The 24,142-nt window shown below is 43.7% G+C and overlaps 1 protein-coding gene across 1 annotated transcript in view; it reads right to left on the bottom strand.

Annotated features, from left to right (window-relative positions):
* Positions 1-24,142, bottom strand: part of DDX27 (DEAD-box helicase 27) — a 40,709-nt gene that overhangs the window by 9,876 nt on the left and 6,691 nt on the right. Inside the window, exons 2-15 of the mRNA XM_077459210.1 lie at positions 21,958-22,104; positions 21,802-21,861; positions 21,574-21,730; positions 18,461-18,504; positions 17,654-17,737; positions 13,093-13,198; positions 10,487-10,660; positions 7,415-7,565; positions 6,935-7,034; positions 3,507-3,648; positions 2,642-2,795; positions 1,411-1,492; positions 221-398; positions 27-133 (exon numbers count right to left, since the gene is read on the bottom strand). Of these exons, the coding sequence (XP_077315336.1) occupies positions 27-133; positions 221-398; positions 1,411-1,492; positions 2,642-2,795; positions 3,507-3,648; positions 6,935-7,034; positions 7,415-7,565; positions 10,487-10,660; positions 13,093-13,198; positions 17,654-17,737; positions 18,461-18,504; positions 21,574-21,730; positions 21,802-21,861; positions 21,958-22,104 (1,686 nt within the window). The remainder of the gene's footprint in view (positions 1-26; positions 134-220; positions 399-1,410; positions 1,493-2,641; positions 2,796-3,506; positions 3,649-6,934; positions 7,035-7,414; positions 7,566-10,486; positions 10,661-13,092; positions 13,199-17,653; positions 17,738-18,460; positions 18,505-21,573; positions 21,731-21,801; positions 21,862-21,957; positions 22,105-24,142) is intronic.

The raw sequence follows: 24,142 nt of genomic DNA, 5'->3' as shown, positions 1-24,142 counted from the left end.
AATCAGTACAAATAAGTTCCTCCTACCTGAGCCTCAGATTTATGCATCTCTTTCTCCTCTTTTTCTAGCTGTAACACTGCATAAATTTCCTTTTCCATGTTCTTGATCTTTTCCCGAAACTTAGAGATCACATCTGATGGGAAACACCCATAAGGTTAAATTACAAGAGTCTCTGCCATTCAGCTGAAATGTCACCAAGCCTCTCACCAGCTAGTCTCACCTTGAGGAAGGACTCTGGCCTTTACGGGCGCCTGCGCTTTCTTAACAATGTCCTTCATTATCTTCCTTTCTTCTTCGCCAACCAGAGAAACAGATCGCCCAGCCTTGCCAGCACGGGCTGTACGGCCAACTCTGTGAACGTAGTGCTTCATTGTGGCAGGCATAGTAAGATTAATTACCTGAAGGAGTAACAGATGTTGTATGAGAAATTGTATGAATACTTTAAGCAGACACCCTGGAGAATAAAATGATTGTTGCAATTTTTTATGTTGCACAATATTTGTGTAACGGTTTATCAAAACACAAATTTTCAGGAAAACACACTTTCATGAATTTCAATGCATACAAAACACAATAAAAAATTTTTGTAAAATATAAAAAAAGTTGATAAATGATGACATGTAAACAGATACCCAACATGTCACACTTTACAATTGCATATGCCTGTGGTACTATGGTACCTAAAAATCTTCATTAGAGACGCTTTAAAAAGCCTTTACAGGTTACCAGCTTAGGAGTTACACAGGAGGTCTGGCACTAGAATTATTGCTCTCACTCTGACGATATCGCACGTGTGGTGCAATGGCTGTTTACATATGCATGCAGGACCTACATGCATGGGGGCAAATACTGGGGCGCTTTACAATTTATTTTCTCCCCAATTAACTTTATTGCTAACACAAGGGGTGAACAACATCACTTGTGATAGCATGGGCTGTGACAGGTCCTCTTCAGGGAGAGATCCGAGTTCCATTAGACCTCATGTCTCCTCTGGCTACAAAAGCATCAGATCAAATCGAGATTGATCAGATGCTTTACATGCCAGTAATGGTTTCTGACATCACAGAGGGGGAGTAACAACAGAAGTTCCTCTCACTCTTTGTGCAGCATTAGATACTACCAGTTGCATTGATACCGGGCTCCTCAGTGAGATGGGAGAGCCCTGTAAAGGCGGCGGTAGGGCTGGGTGACCCCCTTCTGCCATCTGTAAAAGTGATCGGGTGGGCTGTACAGCTGCTTGGATCACTTTTACTTTGTAGAAAATAGTTGGCCCCAAAACAAATACCTCGATCATTGCTGTAGAGGTGACAGATATCACTGGTTCCACTTATTTGTTTGAAGGCCCACAAAATTACTAAGTCGTTTTAATCATCCTGAAGATTTCATACAGTTGCTCTGCATTTAGCTCACCGTTTTAACTCCCTGAATATCCAACCCTCGAGCTGCAACATCTGTAGCCACCAGAATATCGATCTGCTCATCTTTAAATCGTCTACAAAATAGGAGTAAAGTGGTTTTAAGATCAGTTTTGGTGATCATATATTAAAGCGGAACTTCACTCTTAATCAACACCGACAACTTTTAATCCTTATACTGCTGCCATTCTTAAATGGATAGAAAAGTATATCATATTTTCTTTCGAAGGAAATATAGGTTTAAAGCAGAGTTCAGACGGAATTTATTATTTTTTAAAGTCAACAGCTACAAATACTGTAGCTGCTGATTTTTAAAATAAGGACACTTACCTGTCCAGGGCGCCCACGATGTCCTCACCTGAAGCCGTTCCGTCCCTTGGCTATGGGTCAGGCACCGACATCTTCAGTAAGGGAACCATTAAGTGAAGCCATGTGGCTTCACAGCCTGGAACCCTACTGCGCATGTTGCGCAGCACGTTCTGAATGGTCCTTTCTGTCTTCTGGGACCTGTGTCTCCAAAAAAAACAGCGGGCGGTGGGGTTAACAGTAGATGAACCTGGCATGGCGTAGTTCGCCGTGGATTCTGTGGCGCTGTTTTGTCGGAAGTGGGAGCAAATACAGGTATCTGCTCCCCCCTGAAAAGGTGTCAAATGTGACACCGAAGGGGGGGGGGGATTGATCAGGATCAGAATAGGATCAGCGGAAGTTCCATTTCTGGACGGAACTTCGCTTTAAGGGACTTTACATGAGGCCAAGCATAACAATATATACATATAATAGTAATATTCTTTCCTTTGATATATATTTGGGATGGAGGCTTTTCATATATAGTGTCACTGTCCACCCCCCCCCCCCCTTTCCTTACTTTTTTTTTTACATTTCTTCAGTTACTTTCTGGTTTCCAGGTCTAGACAAATGATGTCATATCCCAGGAGTCTTGAGGAGGGGCTTTCTCAGCTAAGTACACTCTCCTGCCTGCAGGCCTGAGCTAAGGGCAGGTGGATTTCAGAAGTAAATGCTACATGAATCATCTGCCCTTACTCAAGATGGCCACTGCCAGAAATGCTAGGGGAGCTTTTTTTTTTAAAGTGGTTTCTCAGCATAATAAAGCATGGAGACATGGATGGGTGAGTTTGTTTTGAATATTAAAAATTATTTAAATTGTATTTCTGGTTTGTGGTACTCAGATGCAGTGCAGTTATGCTTTAAAAGAAGAATCTCATTACCTGAGGGCCTCCAGACGCTGTGTCTGTGAAAGATTTCCGTGCAGCTCACCAACTCGCAGACCCATCAGACCCAATAGGATGTGCATTCGGTGTGCTTGTTTCTTGGTTTGCGTAAAGAGCATAACGTGATCCTTGAAGGTGCGGGTCAGGAGAGCTAAAAGAAAGGTCATGGTAGGATATAATACATCGATTTTATAAATTTAAAGTAATGATTTTGTGTATTGCTCTCTGACGTGGCAGCTACCACTTGGTTCTAATAATGGGATATATTTAAAAAGGTAGTTGGGATAAATGCTGCAGACACATAATGGAGTATGTAGATCCTAGGAAAGACACAGGATTAGGCTTTGTTTCACACAGGGAGTGCAATACCGTTGGCCCATACATCCCTGGCAGGCAGTTCCGTTGGGGTCTATTGGGACACAGAGGCTGCATGGACACAGCCGCCATGTCCCGATATGCCATCCATGTAGATGAGTGTGTCCCCAATCTCACGCTGCAGGTAAACACATCACTGTACGGGTGTACAGTATTGTATGCCCTGTGTGAATGAGGCCCAACTACAGCATTATAGGAACATGACAAAAGCAGTTTGCCTTCAGACTCTTTAGCTCTGTTTAAAATTGTACTTAACGGTAGAGAGTCACCTACATGTGCAAAGCTCAGCTTTAGCTGTTGAGCTCCGTAGAGGAGGATACTGCACTTGGCTGTAAATTTGGAGTATAAATAAAACATACAGCCGACAACTCACCAAATGAATAAAGTTTTTTTTTTTTTTTAAATTGTTATTCCTGGCCTAACAAATATAGAACATATGTAATAAAGTAGTGTAATGACCGATCACTTCAGTCTGTTCTTTACACACCACACACAACGGCTTCACGATCCCCTTCACGGTTTGGTCGGATCCTCACAAATTCTTGGCGCAAGAATGGGGCCACATCTGTGTTACTATTTACAAAGACACGCACTGGATTGCGGAGAGACACAGCAGCCAAATCTTGAACCTGTAAAAGGAATGCAAAATGTCAAATTGGCTCATATGTCTTCAAGGAAACCTGGGCAATTTAAACAGAGCAACTTCAATGAAAATAATCAAAAAGATCCAAAAGACAAAAAAGGCAGTCAAAAATTCAATCCACAACTTTTCCTGCCAAACTTGACCCAAACCTTATGCTAGGTTCACACCTCGCGTCTCGTGAATATGTGTTTTTTGCGAGTTTCTGTGCTACACGCATAAACGCACGCCAAAGAAGCTTGCCATTTAAAAGGTACCATTCCCAGCTAATGGCACCACAAGCGTGAGGCGCGTGTTCACAGAGCATTTAGGTGTGAATGAAGCCCAAGTCCTTCTGTTTGAGAACAGGTAAATTCTGATAAGGAAGCAGATTGGCAGGTCCAACTTTCTAGTATAAATTCTAATAATCACAAGGGTCAGCTTCAACATCTTGCGATTTTACATAAAATAATAATGCTTTTCCCTCTTTACTTGGAAAGCAGGAACAATCAAAGTCCAGTTGAAGCATATTTTCCTGCCAATTCTTAACCACTTTCAGACCGGACCATTTTGCTGGCTTAAGACCAGACCACTTTTTTGCGATTCGGCACTGCGTCGCTTTAACTGACAATTGCGCGGTGCTGCGACGTGGCTCCCAAACACAATTTACGTCCTTTTTTCCCCACAAATAGAGCTTTCTTTTGGTGGTATTTGATCACCCCTGCAGTTTTTATTTTTTGCACTATAAACAAAAATAGAGCGACAATTTTGAAAAAAAAAAAAAACGCATTATTTTTTACTTTTTGCTAGAATAAATATCCCCCAAAATATATTAAAAAATTTTTTTTTCCCTCAGTTTAGGCCAATACGTATTCTTCTACATATTTTTGGTAACAAAAAACGCAATAAGCGATTATTGATTGGTTTGCGCAAAAGTTATAGTGTTTACAAAATAGGGGATAGTTTTATGGCATTTTTATTAATCTTTTTTTTTTTTACTAGTAATGGTGGCGATCAGCGATTTTTATTGTGACTGCGACATTATGGCGGACACATCAGACATTTTTGGGACCATTGTCATTTATACAGCAATCAGTGCTATACAAATGCAGCGATTCCTGTGTAAATGACACTGGCAGTGAAGGGGTTAACCAGGTGTTCCTAGGGGCGTGTTACTAACTGTGGGGGGCTGGGCTTTGTTTTAGTGAACACTGATCTCTGCTCCAATCACATGGAGCAGAGATCAGCGTCACTTGTTGCTAGGCAGAATGGGGAGATGCTGTTTAGCCGCCCTGTGAGACGATCGCGGGTATCCCCGTGGCGATCGAGTCCGCGGGACCCACGACCAGACTCACGGGGGTCCCGACAGGCACGCGATGGCAGGGCGGCATTTAAAAATGGACGTACCTGTACGCCAATATGCCTGCCCGTGCCATTCTGCCGACGTGCGCCGGTCGGGAACTGGTTAAAGTGGTTGTAAAGGCAAAGGGTCTTTTATCTCAATGCATTCTATGCATGAAGATAAAAAGTTGTAAGCAAGCTGCTTGCTGTTGAGGCACTCAACAGGAGGGAGGGGCCAGAAGCTGCAGCCAGGGACCCAAGAGGAGGACCTGGGCTGCTCTGTGCAAAACCACTGCATACCACAAGTATAACAGGTTTGTTATTTTGAGAAAAAAAAGATACGTTTTGTCGCAATATTTACTTTTTTATTTTCACAACATGTCCTGAGGCCATGCATCAACCAACCCACTTCTGTGAACTAATGTTTCCCCAGACCCATCCGAACCTGTGACTGGACAGTGAAATGAAAAGCAGCTCAACTCAGCATCACTCTGCTCTTTCCTGCTATAAGCATGCACCCTGTGCATGCATATGAACTGATTGGCTTCTTGTACTGCTTCTTCCAATCACACTTCAGTCCTGCTGTACAGGGATGGTAAGGTTACCAGGTCAGATTCAAGTAGTCACATGGCTTATACTCACAAAATAAATTTCATGATATGGTAATGATTACAGAGCTGCAATCATTTGTGTCCATTATATCTACATAAAGTTCACTTTTAGCTGCTCTAATTGCGGTTGAAAAAAAAAAAAAGTACGGTATCTGCTTGTAAACTAATTGTACAAAAAAAAAAAAATCGGCATGCTAGAGGAGGGGCCGGAAGATTCGTGGAGCCCCACACAAAGATGCAGTGATCTTACACAGAAGTGGGTGCGGATACCCGGCTCGGATACCCCCGGAAAGGTGCCAAAATGTGGCAGCGGAGGAAGGGGGTAGGAAGTAAACAAGCGGAGCTTGCCCCTTTGAGTGGACTTTTGCTTTAACTACTAAAAGCTAAAACCTGATATGCTGCCAAAATGCCCACTGTACAGCATTAGTGTCTGTTCACGCAAAAAAGTCTAATTTAATTTAAATGAGCTGACAGCTTCTTTGGGACACATGATGACTGTGTTCTTGGGTCTCCACACCTGTTGTGGCCAATGGAAAGAGTTTCTTCTGTCCCTGTGGGATTACCACTTAGTTTTGTTTCAGAAGATGTAATGGAAGGAGCTGGAACACAATTCTGATGGGAAACAACCCAAACTCCCAGGTAGACCGGACCAAACTTACTAAGGCAGGGAGATATCGGAAATATAAAGTACCGTATTTGCCGGCGTATAAGACGACCCGGCATATAAGACGACCCCCTAAAAACCTGCACAGTTAAAATGTTTTGCCCGTACTCACCGTTTAAGACGACCCCCGATTCCGAGGCTTCCGACGCTTCATATCCCTCTTCTTCTTCGTTCTTGCTGGAGCCATTTCCTTCTTCCTTCTGGTGCTGGAGCCAATCACGGCGAGCAATGTATTCTATTAATGAATACAAAGCCTGCTGGGATTGGCGGAGGCTGTTACATCATCAGCCCGCGCCTCACTCTCAAAGCCAATCGGAGCAGGCTACTGTGTGTAGCCTACTCGGATTGGCAGAGATTGCTGCTCCAATCCGAGCAGGCTCTGTATTCATTTGAATACATCGCTCACTGGGATTGGTTCAGTGGTATATACTGTATGTAGCCGAAGCTACATACAGTATTACCGGACATCTAGAAGGCATCCCAGCAGCTGACCCGGCGTATAAGACGACCCCTCCTTTTTGCTCAGTTTTTTTAAGTGTAAAAGGTCGTCTTATACGCCGGAAAATACGGTATTCCAGACATATAAGAAGCCAGGGGTTGAATCAGGCCTTCCAGCTCCACCTTTAACAACCCTTTATTGCATTTTTTTTTTTAAAATATGATTTAGATTACAGCATCACCTCTTCGGACATAGTTGCAGAGAAGAGCAGTGTCTGCCGCTGGTGAGAACAAAGTCTAATGATCTCTTTCATCTGTTCTTCAAAGTATTCATCCAGCATCCTACACAGAAAATAGAGAACAATTACTTCTCTGTCCATATGAGCCAGTTATTCATCTGTTACATGTTGAAACACCAACATAAAACGCCTTTGAGATGTTACGTTTATTTTATACTAATGGTGAAATAACCTAAGAGGATGATATACAGGTGCTATATTTCCCCACAGTGCTGGTCTTTGAAAAAACAAAAAGGAAAAAAAGGTTTGTACGTTTCCTTGGGGCCTTAATGAAGTCAGCACATGTACTGTATTGAATGAAGATTACACTCTCCCCATCATGAGCTGTAAAATTATAAAAATTCAATATATTTCAGACTCTTTGTTTGGAGGATTAGCGCAAGCTGTGATGCAAAATGAAATGCATGGTTCCCATATACTCACCTATCTGCTTCATCCAAGATCAGCACTTCAATGGCATTGAGGCTGAACGAGGGGCAGTTGTGCAGATGGTCAATGAGCCTCCCAGGGGTGGCAATCAGGATATCAGGACCAGCTCGTAAGGCCGCTTCCTGTGACTTCACATCCAAACCACCTAGAAGAATATAGAAGAGAAAAAGATTTATCGTAAAGACAAACTGCTGAAAAACGCAAGTAAACTTGACGTTGGTTATGACTAGTTAGGCTTAAATGCTCATGGCCAATTAAACCCAGGTTGCCCCATTGTGCAAATTGCAACATCTATGATTATGCCAAGGTCCAAACCCTATTGATCAGTGAGATAGGCAGCCTCACCAGTCAACTGTGGTAGGCCAGAGCACAACCATGGTTGCAAATTACATAGCAGAGCAAACCCTCTGGGTTTGAGAATTTCAGGGTCCTGAGGCCATCAGAATGAAAAAGTGAAATGTGTGTGCGTAGTCAACTGGAGATCCTTCCTCCGCATTCCCACGGTCAGCTTACCAGAGGCACAAGGAAGAAAGCCACGTGTGGCATTTAACCACTTCACATCCCGCCCATAATCATATGATGTCCGCAGGAGGGATTGCCCATCCTGGGCGGGCGTCATACAACGTCCTGCAGCCAATGGGTGTGCCCGGTGGCCACAATTTCCGCCAGACATCCGTGATTCCCCGTTAACAGAGCAGACTGTCAGGTGAAAGGAGACCGATCCTTCCCAGTACAGAGGAACACTGATCGGTCTCCTCCCCTTGAGAGTCCCTTCCCCCTACAGTTAGAATCACTCCCTAGGTAACACATTTAACCCCTTGATCACCCCCTAATGTTAACCACTTCTCTGCCGATGACATTTATACTGTAATCAATGCATTTTTATAGCACTAATTGCTATACAAATGTGAATGGTCCCAAAATGGTGTCAAAAGTGTCCGATATGTCCGTCGCAATGTCACAGTCACAATAAAAAAACGAATTATAAAAAAAAAAAAAAAAAACAGATCACCGCCATTAATAGTAAAAAAGAAATAACTAAAAAAATGCCATAAAACTATCCCCTATTTTGTAGACACTATAACTTTTGTGCAAACCAATCAATATACACTTTACCAAAAAATATGTAGATGAATACATATCGGCCTAAACTGAGGAAAAAAAATTGGGATATTATAGCAAAAATTGTGTTTTTTTTCAACCTTGTCGCTCTTCTTTTGTTTATAAAGTGCAAAAAAATAAAAACTGCAGAGGTGATCAAATATCACCAAAAGAAAGCTCTATTTTTGCGTACAGTGTTGCATGACCGCGCAATTGCCCTTCAAAGTGCAACAGCACAGAAAACTGAAAATTTACCTGGACGGGAAAGGGGTGAAAATGCCCTGTATTGAAGTGGTTAATAAAGCGGACAGTTTTAGTCCAGTTTAAAGCCTAACTACTTCTGCATTTTAACCACTTGAGATTCGCGCTATAGCCAAATGACGTCTACAGCGCGGATCTCCTTTTCCGGGACTACGTCTATTGACGTAGTCCCGTGTACGAGTGGCCTGCGCGCCCCCTGAGGGGCGCGCGCGGCGCGCTCTGTGATCGGCGAGTCCATGAGACACGCCTGATCACCGATCCGAGCAAGGGGTCGATCCCGACCCCTTATCACGTGATCAGCTGTCAGCCAATGACAGCTGATCAGGTGACATAACGGAGCCAGTAATCGGCTAGTATTCCTCCTCGCGCTGACAGCGCGAGGAGGAAAAAAAAAAGCTGATCACCGGCGGCCGTGATCGGGACACCAGTCCCGTCAGTGCCACCCAGCAGTGCCCACAGTGCCACCCAGCAGTGCCCACAGTGCCACCCAGAATCTGCCTCAAAGGTGCTGCACCCCATCAGTGCCGCCTATCAGAGCCACCTATCAGAGCCACCCATCAGTGCCCATCAGTGCCGCCTTATCTGTGCCCATCAGTGCCGCCTTATCTGTGCCCATCAGTGCCGCCTTATCTGTGCCCATCAGTGCCGCCTTATCTGTGCCCATCAGTGCCGCCTTATCTGTGCCCATCAGTGCCGCCTTATCTGTGCCCATCAGTGCCGCCTTATCTGTGCCCATCAGTGCCGCCTTATCTGTGCCCATCAGTGCCGCCTTATCTGTGCCCATCAGTGCCGCCTTATCTGTGCCCATCAGTGCCGCCTTATCTGTGCCCATCAGTGCCGCCTTATCTGTGCCCATCAGTGCCGCCTTATCTGTGCCCAGCAGTGCCGCCTTATCTGTGCCCAGCAGTGCCGCCTTATCTGTGCCCAGCAGTGCCGCCTTATCTGTGCCCAGCAGTGCCGCCTTATCTGTGCCCAGCAGTGCCGCCTTATCTGTGCCCATCAGTGCCGCCTTATCTGTGCCCATCAGTGCCGCCTTATCTGTGCCCATCAGTGCCGCCTTATCTGTGCCCATCAGTGCCGCCTTATCTGTGCCCATCAGTGCCGCCTTATCTGTGCCCATCAGTGCCCACCAATGCAGCCCATCAGTGCCCACCAATGCAGCCCATCAGTGCCGCCTTATCTGTGCCCATCAGTGCCCACCAATGCAGCCCATCAGTGCCCACCAATGCAGCCCATCAGTGCCCACCAATGCAGCCCATCAGTGCCCACCAATGCAGCCCATCAGTGCCCACCAATGCAGCCCATCAGTGCCCACCAATGCAGCCCATCAGTGCCCACCAATGCAGCCCATCAGTGCCGCCTAATCAGCGCACTTCAATGAAGGAGAAAAATGACCCGTTTGCAAAATTTTATAACAAACTATTAAAACATGATTTTTTTTTTTTGCATCTTTTTTTGTTTGTTTAGCAAAAAATAAAACTCCGAGCTGTAACTAAATACCACCAAAAGAAAGCTCTATTTGTGGGAAAAAAATGATAATTTCATTTGGGTACAGTGTTGTATGCCCGCGCAATTGTCATTCAAAGTGCATCAGCGCTGAAAGCTGAAAATTGGTCTGGGACTGAGGGGGGTTTAAGTGCCCAGTAAGCAAGTGGTTAAAGAAAACAGGCTACATGTTTCAAGAAATATACCCAGCACACTCACCCACAGTTAAGCAGCATGTAACCTCAGAGAACTGGGCCAGCTGTTTGGCGACTGTATGCACCTGAATGCCGAGCTCACGTGTTGGGACCAGAACCAGGACCCTGGTGACCGGTGCTTCCCGTGGCTTGTAAATGAGACGTTCCAGAACTGGAAGCATGAATGCAGCAGTTTTACCTGTCGGAGGAGATCACAGAAAAATTACACTCAGTGTCATGCGAATAAAGTGAAGAAGCTGGGATGACAGCGATCATCTAAAGTTTACCATACGTTTACCATAAAATCGAGGAATACTTCAATCCACAAAAGCTGTCATCACAAAACACAAGTCACTCGGTTGCTAGCTTTGAAGCAGGACTCTGCACCCCTTATTCTGAAGGCTCAGTCCACCCAAAAGGCATTTTATTTATAGATAATGCCCGGCAGGCTGAATCCACTGCTGTATTCAAGTGAGCATGTTAACATAAAACTGGTACTTTACACATGGTAGTTTAAGTGTTTCCACCCATTGATATGCATTCCACCACCTTCTGCATTTTGCACAATCAAAAGAAATAAATAAAAATCCAGCAGGCAGAAAAGTTTCTTATAAGGCCCATTTTACACAGCGGGCCTGATCAAGTCCAAATATGAGGTTTTCAGGCAGATGGTTCATTCACCGCTAAAGGACAGACTGGTGTAAATGGACTTGTGTCCGTTCACACAAGCCTACCTTTGGGTCTGATCCAGTCTGCTCAAAATAAATTTATAAAATAAATTAAATAAACAAAAAACACACATACACACACACACACACACAAAACACAACACACACAAGTGCCTGCAAGACTGGATATGAATGGATTGTATAGATAGGTGTGTCCTCATCATATTCTATAGTTTTGGTAAATCTGAAGGTGCCCATACACTTAACAATCTGCATGTAAAATCTCTATAGAAGTTCCTTTAGGTGTACAAAACCTATAGGACAACACAGCTAATCTATCCAAACAGGCAGGCCCTTGCACTACATAGTGGATTGTAGATCTACAGTGCGATCAGATTGCATAGTGTGTAGGCACCTTATGGCCTTGTCCACACCATACATAAAAACGTATATATATATATATATATAAAAAAAAGTAGAATTAACTCTTGCATAGAACAATTGGGCTTAGTTTACCACTACAGTACATGTCGGGGGTATCTTCTGTATGTACCAAAAAATGGCTATATGTGATCTAAGAGCAAAGCAATGTATTTGTGTTCAATTTAAAATAAATTATGTCAATTACAATGTAGTCTGAAGACAGTAACCTAATGAGGTAAAAATGCACAGTGATCATGCACAAATAAACAGTCTTAGGCTAGGTTCACATTGCTGCGATGCGGGAACGCCGCGAATCCGCGGCGTTTTCCCGCATCGCATACCTCCCGCCGGCAGTTCACACTGCCCTATGCGGACGGCTGGGGGTGTCAATGTTATGTTAATGACACCCCCAGATCCGTCGGCATATCGCAGTGCGATCTGCCGACTCGCACAGGAATCGGATCGCATGGTGTGAACCCCCATGCGATCCGATTCCGTTGCGGACCCAAAAAAGGGTCCCGTGCGAGTTTGCTGCGGGACCGCTGCGAGTTCAGCCATACTATCTGTATGGCTGAACTCGCAGCGCTACGGAGATCGGATGTGATTTGCTGTGCGAATCACATCCGGTTCTCCCCCCGCAGCGGTGTGAACCCAGCCTTAAAAAGGTGTATAGTCACTATCTGCACTTTTTTTTTTTATAATTCTATATTTTCAACTTTCTAAGAGCCGATAGGTACATACAATATTCATACAGTGAAGAACAGAGCTTGCCTCATTTGGCACACAAAAAAAAAAAAAAAAAAAAAAAAAAAAAAAAAATTATATATATATATATATATATATATATATATATATATATATATATATATATATATATATATATATATATATATATATATATATATATATATATATATAATGATTAAGGCAAACTTAAGGTGTGGGGGGGAGTTGACTCCCGCAGCCCATCTAGGCCTTATCACCTACCAAGGAACTATGGAGTCCAAGATTTTGAAAACTTTTCAGTCTGTCCCTTAAAATGGTCTGTTAATTTCATAAACTGTATATAAGCTGCCCAATACAGCCAATGTGCAAGTGTAGAGGTTTGCTTCCATGTGGCAGGGATATAGGTACAGTATTTGCACATTTTACCTCAGACTATTTCTACCTTTTCCCCACATGAGACTGTATTTGTGCACTGCCACTATATTACTCAACAGTAACGATGTTTGCTCCTTTTGTAAGCGATACACTGCACAAATAGTCTCATGAGGTGAAAAGGCACAAATATAGTGACAATTATGAGTGATATAGTAAAAATATACAAATATAGTCTCATGAGGTGAATAGTCCCTATATTTGCACCTTTTCATCTCATGAGACTATATTTGTGCATTGTCACTATACCACTTATAATAGTCACTATATTTGCTCCTTTCGGGAGTGAATAGTGACAATGCACATATATGGTCACATGGAGGTGAAAACCCACATTGAAACAGCCATATTTACTTTAGTAAACGTCATTCTCTCTGCTCACCAGTCCCAGTAGCAGCACAGGCACAGATGTCTCTTCCCAACAATCCCACAGGAATGCAGGCCTTCTGGATAGGAGTGGGCTGGTTGAAGTTAAGAGAAGAAATTGCCTGTAACAGAAGAAGGTAAGAACTTCCATAAAAATTTGTATGTGGATGCTTAATATGAAAAAAACAAAATGGCATCAAACTCAATGGAAACATTTTAAGGACTAGCTAACACTTTATAATTTGTGAGAAAAGACTCAAAACAAAAATGGAAGGGGGGGGGGGGGGTGGGTTGGGTTGTATGTGCAAGGTACCACCATCCAAACACTCTTTTCAAGCCTGGGGAGCCAACAGTAAAGTCCTTTACTTCCGGGGATTTAAGTCACCAGTTCCGCATATTCTGAGTAGACAAACTCATGGCAATAAACATTTGACAAATTTCCCCATCAGGCCCTTCTCTGTGACTACCAAATCCTCCATCGCATTCATTTCTATTTTTGCAGTCAGACGTCAACTGTGTCCGCTTCCAGAACAGTGGGATGCAGCTTTTTGCAGCTGTGAGCAGGAGAGGCAGGATAGATTTGCTCAGAATCTTGTGGTGGTGTATATGGAAGAATGCAGGATCCCTCCCCAACTCCCTATCAGTGAATCTTTAAACGATGCGGTGGACCTCCGTCCAGTAGGACTGCAATAGCTGGCATGACCAGAAGACATGGAGAAGAGAACCAGCCTCTTCCCCCACATCTCCAGCACAGATCTGAGGACTTGGGGTACAATCAATGAATCTTCACCGGTGTATGATACCACCGGGTCAACACCTTGAACCCAGCTTTCTGATGTTTCAGTACAGATCAAGGTTTTATACGAGTACAGAAGCATTCTTCATAGTTTCATAGTTAGTTAGGTTGAATAAAGACACCAGTCCATCCAGTCCAACCTGAGTGAGTGTCTACAATTGTCCCCATCCCTGTACATTGCACACTCATGTTGGTCCCTACCCTCAAGAAGCCCACAATCCAAGGTCCCCATTCATATACTAGGGCCAATTTTGAACAGAAGCCAATTTACCTACCTGCATGTCTTTGGATTGTGGGAGAAAACCAGAGTACCCGGAGGAAACCCACGCAGGCACAGGGAGAACATGCAAACTCCAGGCAGGTAGTGTCGTGGTTGGGATTTGAACCAGCGACCCTTCTTACTGCTAGGTGAGAGTGCTAACCACTACACCACTGTGCCGTCCACTTGTTTCTCTGTAAATTGGATCTCCAGCTCCGTTCCCATCCAGTGATATATGGAAGTTTGTAGTTTCGTGGAAGAGCTATCGGCAGTTGGTAGGCCATGGAAACTGCATGCTGTATTGGAGATTGTTCCCTACACAGTTTTTCAAAAGTAGTAAGTCTTCTTTGAAAGGGCTCAGGTGGGAGGTAAAGAACCCAGGAAGTGGGCTAGTTGTATCTTTTTCCAAAAAAAGACAGGCCCTCTAGATTTGAATCTTTACAAGTTCCCGACCAGCGCACGCCAATGTACGTCGGCAGAATTGCACGGGCAGGCAAATGGGCGTACCTGTATGTCCCTTTAAATTTGCTGCCCTGCCATCAGGATCGCGCCATCGGGAGCGCGGCGGCGCGCTCCCATGCTGGTCGGGACCCCCGTGAGTCCGGTCGTGGGTCCCGCGGACTCGATCGCCGTGGGCATACCCGCGATCGTCTCACGGGGCGGCTGAATGAAGAAATGCCGTTGTAAACGGCATTTCTCCATTCTGCCTAGCAACTAGTGACGCTGATCTCTGCTCCATGTGATTGGAGCAGAGATCAGTGTTCACTAAATGAAAGCCCAACCCCCCCAACAGTTAGTAACACACCCCTAGGAACACTTAACCCCTACACTGCCACCCACTGGTTAACCCCTTCACTGCCAGTGTCATTTACACAGGAATCACTGTATTTATATAGCAGTGATTGCTGTATAAATGACAATGGTCCCAAAAATGTCCGATGTGTCCGCCATAATGTCGCAGTCACAATAAAAATCCCTAATCGCCGCCATTACTAGTAAAAAAAAAAAATTATAAAAATGCCATAAAACTATCCCCTATTTTGTAAACACTATAACTTTTGCGCAAACCAATCGCTTATTGCGATTTATTTTACCAAAAATATGTAGAAGAATATGTATCGGCCTAAACTGAGGGAAAAAAAATGTTTTTTTTTTATATATTTTTGGGGGATATTTATTATAGCAAAAAGTAAAAAATAATGCGTTTTTTTCAAAATTGTCGCCTCTATTTTTGTTTATAGCGCAAAAAATAAAAACCGCAGAGGTGATCAAATACCACCAAAATAAAGCTCTATTTGTGTGAAAAAAAGGACGTCAATTTTGTTTGGGAGCCGCGCTGCACAATTGTCAGTTAAAGCGACGCAGTGCCAAATCGCAAAAAGTGGTCTGGTCTTTGACCAGCAAAATAGTCCGGTCTGTAAGTGGTTAAAGATCAGTCGTCCAGTCATCCATCATCCGTTCACAATGGAATGACATGCCTGTGATCGCTCCACCAACCTCAGTCCCCAGAGCCTCAGATCATGAAATCCAGGGCTGAAGGCCGATTATGGGGGGGGGGGGGGGGGACGATGGCAACGGTGCGACAGAGAAATCGCTGAAAGCCTTAAGACATATCTTCCGCATCTTTCCAATCGTTGGGTGGTCTGTAATTTTGTGAGGTATAGCAGTTAGGCACCATGGTACCAACTCCAGCGGAATCTCAGCTATAGCCTGTTTCACCTGCACCCATTGCTTAAGCGAGCTGTGGCGACACCAGTCCAGGACTCGGGTCATATGGCAAGCAATGTGGTAAAGGTTGGCATCCAGTAGGGCCATACCCACCCTCGGCTTTTGAAGTCGTAGAATGGACGGTGCCAAACGTTTCAGGGCCCATAGGAAAGTGATGAAAAGCTTGATTCACCGCGCTAAGAAAAAAAACTCGGGATATAGACTGGGAGGGCTTGAAAGTGATACAGCAATCTTGGCATAACGTTCATTTTCACTAAACTACACCTTCCAAACCAGGAAAACAGTCCTTTCTGCCAACACTGAAGATCTTTTTTAATAGTTGTCAATAAGGGACGGAAATTTAATCCAGAATGCAGCTTCCACACTATTGGGTAAACGTATGCCCAAGTATTTTATATATGCTGTGGCCATTTGAAGGGGGAAGTCCACCCTAAGCACTGTGGACATTGAGGTTGACATAGAAATGTTCAGCGCCTCTGATTTCTGATAGTTTATTCGGAAGGAAGAGAGCGCCTCATAAGCCTTCAGCTCCAAATGCAAGTTAGGGACAGAGACCAGAGGTTTAGTCAGAAAGAAAAGTAAGTCATCTGCAAACGCCGAATGGGGGACAGAGTTGCATACAAGGGCAAGCCAGTGATGTCCGGGTTATTTCTGATGGTACATAGAAAGGGTTCCAGGATCAGAATAAAATATCTGGGGGACAGGGAGCATCCCTGGCGCGTCCCATTAGATATCCCAAATGATTGAGAGACATGTCCAATCACTTTTACTAGAGCAGATGGGCAGGAATAAATAGCCCGAACCCAATGCATCATTCGCTGTCCCAACCAGCGGATGATTCCCCTGCGGCCATAGAAGGAGAAGGTAAGTCTGCTCCGGTGAGCGCCACGTGGCTCTGAGGTGCGGGCCGCAGGGGAAGAGTTGGATGAATCCTGGAAATATCAGCTGACTGAAGCTGTTAAGGTTAGTCTTCGATGATCCCCTGATCCTCCTGTGTTCAAAGTAACTCATGGCAGGTAAAAAAAGCACACTCAAAAAGGGGCATAATAGCTGAGTCAGGCAGGTCGAGAGCTCCAGCAGCGAGCGTCTTTACTCCGTCATGTTCAATGCACATTGACAGTATTGACTGTCAGCATGCATTGAGAACAACCCTGGAAACATTGGGCAGTATACAGCTGTCACAATGTTGACTTGCAGCAGAACCCCCGGAGACCATCACAATATTCTCGTGGTCCACAGGCCACTGGTTTGGGACTGCTGAGGTAGTGTACGAAATGTTAAAACTATTTATTTTTTGTGCCGTCTTGTCCCATCGGGACAATTTTACTTCACTTTTTGTCCCAAAGACACAACAGGAAGGGAACTGAAAGCTCTTCAAAGTGAGACTAACTTACCATTTGAAGTGTCTGCAGAATAGGTATTCCCATTGGAAGCTTTTATCTCCATACTTACTGTAAATTTTTGAAGTTGTCATCACTCTTTGTCAATGGTCCCCAAGACATAGAGAGCAAGAATTTCCTCACTAGAGGCACAGACACCTGGTACCTAAAGTCCCCAACCAATTCCCTTCACCTACCAGAAAAGTGGTATAGAAGCAAACTATGGGGACCCCCCCCCCCCCCCATAAGCTACTGCAACATCTGTTACTCCTGTTTGTATGTCACTGCTTCTATAAACTCAAATATTCTATAGAAAATTACAGATAATAAACTAGAAAAAAAAAGGCTCATAACTGCAATTCTGTATTTAATGCATTTGTATATTCAGTTTTAAAATTGTGTCGCCTACTAGTACCTTTAGCAGGGGTCGAGATAGATTCATGTCCTGGAAAGTCAAGTTTTCATCAAACTGAGAAGCATCTTCAAAAAACCCAGATTTCTGAAAATCAAAACAACATAAATGAATAAAACATGTAACTGGTAATTATAAAGGGCCTATTCACACACATGCACTTAACCTGCTGTCGCCCACATAACACACATTTGCCAAGGCAAAAGGGTGGGCTTTAATGTCCATAGGCTGCACATATGGGTCACTGGGCAGCCAACGTCTGTGTGCGGAGAACATGCACACGGCACTGAGATTGACCTGTCAAAGACAGCTCTCTGTCCCCCACTAACAAAAACGGTAGCGGAGGCAGGACTGGCTCCCGATAACGGGACCACCGTGACAGCGAATTACAGTGGTCACATGTTCGTCAATCCTTCCCTGTTCAACTTGGCATTCAGAACCTTTTAAAAAGATGCTGGGTGGGAAGGGGTTATAAATGGTTTACAATCAGTAGATAGCATGCTTGTGGAAGTTTGGACAATTACTAAAGTCAGTTATCACACAGAATGGAAACAGCTGAAATCTCAGATTAGGTTTTTTATTGCGGTCTGGGTTCTCATTGGCCACATTTCACCAACATCTTTTCTGGTTATAATGCCAAGCAGTAAAAGGAAATCTCTAATGAGGACAAAGACAGCAAAAACCGAACAATGTCCAATCTGTCCCCTATCAAAGAAAATACAGAAACAAAAAATGTTTTGCTGGAGTCATTCTTTAATTTGATTAGGTGAAATGTTGAGGCAGGTTGGGTCAGTCATGCAAATATCTTACCCCAGTTCCTTTCTTCTTCTTTTTTTCTTTAACCCTTAGCGTATCTGAATGAGAAAAAAAAATGCAAGTGTCAAAGAGATGGGTGCACTTGTATACTACTTTATCCAGTTATGGACTGCTCACTGCTTTTTTTTTTACTGCAGACAGGTGGCCACTCACATGAATCACATACATTTACATAATTCAGCAGTTCCAGGTAAGGAGCGCAAGCCACATCTGTGCTGTCATTCGGTAGAGCCCAAATTGGTGAGCAGGTCCCGGTCAATGATTTATGGCTTGGACCTGCAGGTTGGCTTTGTGAATCACAGTACAGAACCCTGTGTCTACTAAAAAGCTCACTTTACACACATTAGACATTGTTAGGCACAGTTAACCCTTTTATTGCCCCTTGATGTTAACCCCTTCCCAGGCAGTGTTGTCAGTGATAGTGTATAATATCATCACTGATGTCATTGCCACTCAGTTCCCACCCTGCGCTGTCCCACTATATGTCACTGATCACTGCTGTTACCAGTATAAAAACGAGTGTGTGTGTGTGTGTGTGTATGTATATATATATATATTTTTTTTTTTTTACACTATCGTTTGTAGACGCTATAACTTATCACAAACACAATCCAATATAAATATATAAATATATATATATATATATATATATATATATATATATATACACACATACATACACACACACACTTTTTGGGATCCCCCCTTTACCAGAGACATGTAGCAGAATTCATTTTGGCCTAAATATATGAAGAAAGAAGACATAGTTTTTTCGTCAAAATGTTCTGTCTTTTTTAATTTATGTGATAAAAAATAAACAAGCAAAAGAAAGCTCTATTTTTATGAAAAATGATATAAATTAAATTTCCATACAGTGTTGCATGACTGCACAATTGCCAGTTAAAGTAGCGTAGTGGAGAATAGAAAAAAAATGCCCTGGTCGTGGGGGGAAACCCTCCAGGAGCTTAAAGTGATACTAAAGTCTTGTTTTATTTTTTCTTTAAAAATAATAAAACAGGTCATACTTACCTGCTCTGTGCAGTTTTGCATAGAGCAGCCCAGATCCTCCTGTTCTCGAGTCCCTCGTCGGCGCTCCTGGCCCCTCCCTCCGTCAAATGCCCCCACAACAAGCAGCTTGCTATGGGGGTACCCGAACGGAGCCCTAGCTTTGTGTGTCCATTAAGACACGGAGCCTCAGTTCGACCCGTCTCCCCTCTCTCTCCTGATTGGCTGATTTGATTTACAGAGAAAATATATAATCTAGATACATAAACTCACGCTGATGTTGTGAACAAAAATGGGTGATAAAAAAAAAAAAAAAAAAAAAATGAATGAAGCTGTGATACACAAAATGCTAGACACCTGGACATTAATAAAATATAAATGCAGCGCACAAAAACAAAAACCCATAATAAGTGATGACAAAAACAAAGTCCATATAAAACTGTGAATGTGTTTCACAAATAATCACATTTTCATTAACAGCAGAAGCTAATGGTGCCACTGCTGCGTCTCAGCCAATCAGGAGGGATGGCCGAAGCATTCGTGCACATTGCTGGATAGAGATGGGGCTCAGGTAAGTTATTAGGGGGGGCTGCTGAACACAGTTTTTTTTTTTTTTATCTTAATGCATATAATGCATTAAGCTAAAAAAAAAAACTGACTTTAAAACCACTTTAAGTGATAATAATCATCTGAAGAGATCCAGGATTTCAACCCCTGCCATAGCACCAACTGTCTTGTTTTCGCTCCCTTCTTACATGTACTAGGCTACTGTATACTCTACTGACTCTAGCATTATTGCCTTCCTGACTCGATTCATGTTCTATATTTGTATTTTCCAGCATATAGATTTAGGTTTGCCTTTGGTTATGATGTCTTTGATCATCCATATTATTAAATTTATTTAATTAAAACAAAAAAAAAAAAAGTCTGCAGAAAAAAAAAAAAAAGTCTGCATTTGCCTCCTGCTAAAACCAATGCTCTTCCCTGTGTTTTTTTTTTTAAGTTTCAAACTTTACAGTGGTTCTAAAGGCATAAAGTTTCTGCACGAAGGTAAATAACCCCCCTTCCATGATAAGCTCCTTGCCTTAAATATTTACATGGCTCCTCTTTTCGATCCAGTGCTGTGCCTGTCTGCAGCAATGCTGCGCTCTCTTCCTGTATTCACAGGACACAGAGGCAGTAGCAGGAGCCCTAGGCTTCTGCTGCTGTCAATCAAAGCCTGTGAAGAGGGAGCAGGGCTGGGCTGCTCTGTACTCAGGAGTACACCTGCATGAGTGCACCCACAGCACACAGCTTGCTATGGGGACACTCAAAGTAAGAGGAGCAGCAGAAAGCACCAGTGGGGGACCCCAGATGGGGAGGTAAGTAAGGTGCTGCTTTGCGCAAACCCAAGTATAACATGTTTACTATTTGAATAAAAAATAATAATAATTAGATTTATATATCTATCTATACATCTTTACAACCACTTTAAACACGCTACAATCTTTTATGCAGAGGTGCAAGAGAGTAAACGGACTTTTATAGATTGTACCACTGGGAAGATTTCTGTTCACTAATGGTGATACCACTGGGTCAGGAATTCAAGGAAAATCTCCCAAACGGGAACATAGAAGTTAATACTAAAAGTGGAGGAAAGTTAGGATGTTCCAAACAGGGACTTTGGTGGCAAAAAAGATGGGGCAGGTTCTGATCTGCCTATAAGGCCTCATTCACATGGGTGCACTACAACATACACCCATGTGAGCTGTGTTTGCAGGCACGGGAATGCACAGGTTCTGTGCATCCTCACGCAGGATGTCCTATTCATGTCAATTGGGATCAAGCAGCTGCATGACCCCCAATGCAAACTGCCTGTATTCAGGGTCGTGCATCCGCAGCCTAACAGATGTCACATTGGAAGCAGCGGTTGTATTCTTGCAGCCCTGGGTCCCAATTGAAATAAACAAGACTGCCAGCACAGATTCACTGATCACCTGACAAACATGGGTGTACTCTGTAGTATGCCTGTGTGAACAAGGCTGTAGGAGCAAAATATTAATGCAACAGCCACTGAATTGTAAACGGGAAGCTAGAGAAAAGGAGCCAGTGAAGAACCTCACCTGCTTTAGTTAGAACAGTTTCCTCGTCTGATGAGAATTCCTCCTCGCTCTCTTCATTGCTCTCCTCATTATTCTCCTCCTCGTTGTTCTCCTCCTCCTCCTCGCTCTTTACATCTTCCTCCTTTTCTGACTGTTGAGTGTTTTTCTCTGCTTTTTCCTGTAGGAAATGGAAAGAAGTCAGAATGCTGATCCTGGGAGGACAATACAAATCTAGGCACAGCTACTGACCTGGTTCTTCCTCTTCTTTCTCACCGACTCAATCTTCTCATCTAAGCTGGTTGCAGTTCTCTAGATTAGAAAGAAGATCAAAGCAGTGAGGAGATTTACAAAGGCCTCATCATCTACATATGCAATTGGTAGGGGAGGGATATCTTTTATTCGCACCTTTTTAAGCTGCTTCATAACATCATCCATCACCCAGCTGTCATCACCCTGTCCTCCATCCCGCTCTGCAAACACAAAATCTGCATTGAAGTCCTCACTGCGTTTATGGTTGGCTTGCTTCTTCTTTCCGAGGACAATTGGTTGCTCCTGTTATATAATGGAATCAATGACAAGTAAACATCACACCCTTCAGCTCCATTCAGTGCTTGCTATATTTAACAGTCAGGAGTTACTGGAATAATACAGCTCTCTTTCTCCAATTATACAATATATACAGCAGCCAGTGTTTACCAATGACCTCCTAGTCCCGTTATTATATTAAAAATGAAACCTGCCATTGCTGACCTGTCCTATGAAAAAAAAAAGCTATATGACTGGCTATCATACTTAATGGCTATGATGTCATACGCCTGGAGATATCTTCTGTGCGGGGTGCTACAGCATTCCCTGTCTGCAGATTCTACAGGCCACAATGAAGGTGCCCATGTCTGTACAAAGTTGGTGGTGGTGGGCAAATGCCACAGCTGATTATTGTGCCTGCCCACTGCACAATAGTCAGCATAGCCCTGGCTCACACGATTATGTTGTCTACAGCAGCCTGTGCATGCACTGGGCTGTCATAACGTAACAGAAGTTAAACTGGAGCTAGAGAGCCTTAAAGTTTGGGCCCCCCTAGGAACCTTTGCTATAATGTGGATTACCACCTGAACGCCTGCAAACCTAGTTTTACCATCCTTTGAAAAATGATCCACCATAGATCGCTTTTCTGGAAGATATGTATAGCAAGGCAGTGTTGTCTTGGTATACATATTTTCCCAATTTTACACAATTTTTTTGTTTTGTTTAACCACTTGCCGGCCGGCTCACACATTTATGTCGGCAAAGTGGTTTGTTACCGCAAAACAACGTACCAGTACGGTCGGCCCCTTTAAGAGTCATAGCAGGCGCACACGCCCACTGCACGGCACGGGACCTGATGTTCATGGCCGGCATGCGCAATCGCCGCCGGCCACCCGCAATCGCAGGCACAAGAGCCAGAATGGGGATTTGTGTGTGTAGACACATAAATCCCTATTCTGACACACCTGTTTGTAGTAATTACAAACAACGATATGTCTCCTCCCCCCACAGTAAGAAACACTCATGAGGGGACACATTTAACCCCTTGATCACCCCCTTGTGTTAACCACTTCCCTGTCAGTGACATTTACACAGTAATCGGTGCATTTTTATAGCTCTGATCACTGTATAATTGTCAATGGTCCCAAAAACGTATCAAGTGTCCGATCTGTCCGCCATAATGTTGCAGTACCACCAAAAATCCTATATCACCATCATTTCTAGTAAAAAATAAATAATACAATTGTCATAAATCTTTCTCATAGTTTGTAGACGCTATAACTTTTGCGCAAACCAATCAATATACGCTTATTGTGATTATTATTACCAAAAATATGTAGAAGATTACATATCAGCATAAACATTTTTGGGGATTATTATAGAAAAAAAAATTTTTTTTCCAAAATTGGCATTTTTGTTTACAGTGCAAAAAATAAAAACCGCAGAGGAATACCACCAAAAGAAAGCTCTATTTGTGGGGGGGAAGGACGTCAATTTTGTTTGGGTACCCCATTGCACGACCGTACAATCGTCAGTTAAAGCGACGCAGTGGCGTATCGCCAAAAAATGGCCGGTCATCAAGGGGGCAAATCTTCATATCTGTAAGTGGTTAAAGGTAGCACCTGAAAATGTGGTCACTTAAAGCGGGGTTCCACCCTAAAGTGGAACTTCCGCTGATCGGAACCCCCCCCCCTCCGGTGTCACAATTGGCACATTTCAGGGGGGAGGGGGGTGGAGATACCTGTCAAAGACAGGCATTTACACCCACTTCCGGGCATAGACTCCCGTGGGAGTCTATGCCTCTTCCTGTCCTGCCGCACTGTCTGCTGGGACACACACGAGTCTCAGAGACAGCGCGGACAATTCCTATTGCGCTGCGCGACTCGCACATGCGCAGTAGGGAACCAGGAAGTGAAGCCGATTCGCTTCACTTCCTGATTCCCTCACCTAGAATGGTGGCGGCAGCAGCCGAGAGATCGATCGGCCTCGGCATCGCTGGAACCCGGGACAGGTGAGTGTCCATTTATTAAAAGTCAGCAGCTGTAGTATTTATAGGCTGCTGGCT

This window comes from Lithobates pipiens, unplaced genomic scaffold (genome assembly GCF_037356315.1).
Source record: "Lithobates pipiens isolate NorthernLeopardFrog02 unplaced genomic scaffold, aLitPip1_a1.2 Scaffold_28, whole genome shotgun sequence".
NCBI lineage: Eukaryota > Metazoa > Chordata > Amphibia > Anura > Ranidae > Lithobates > Lithobates pipiens.
The sequence above is the reverse complement of the archived record's forward strand: the minus strand, read 5'-3'. Positions and strand labels throughout refer to the sequence as shown.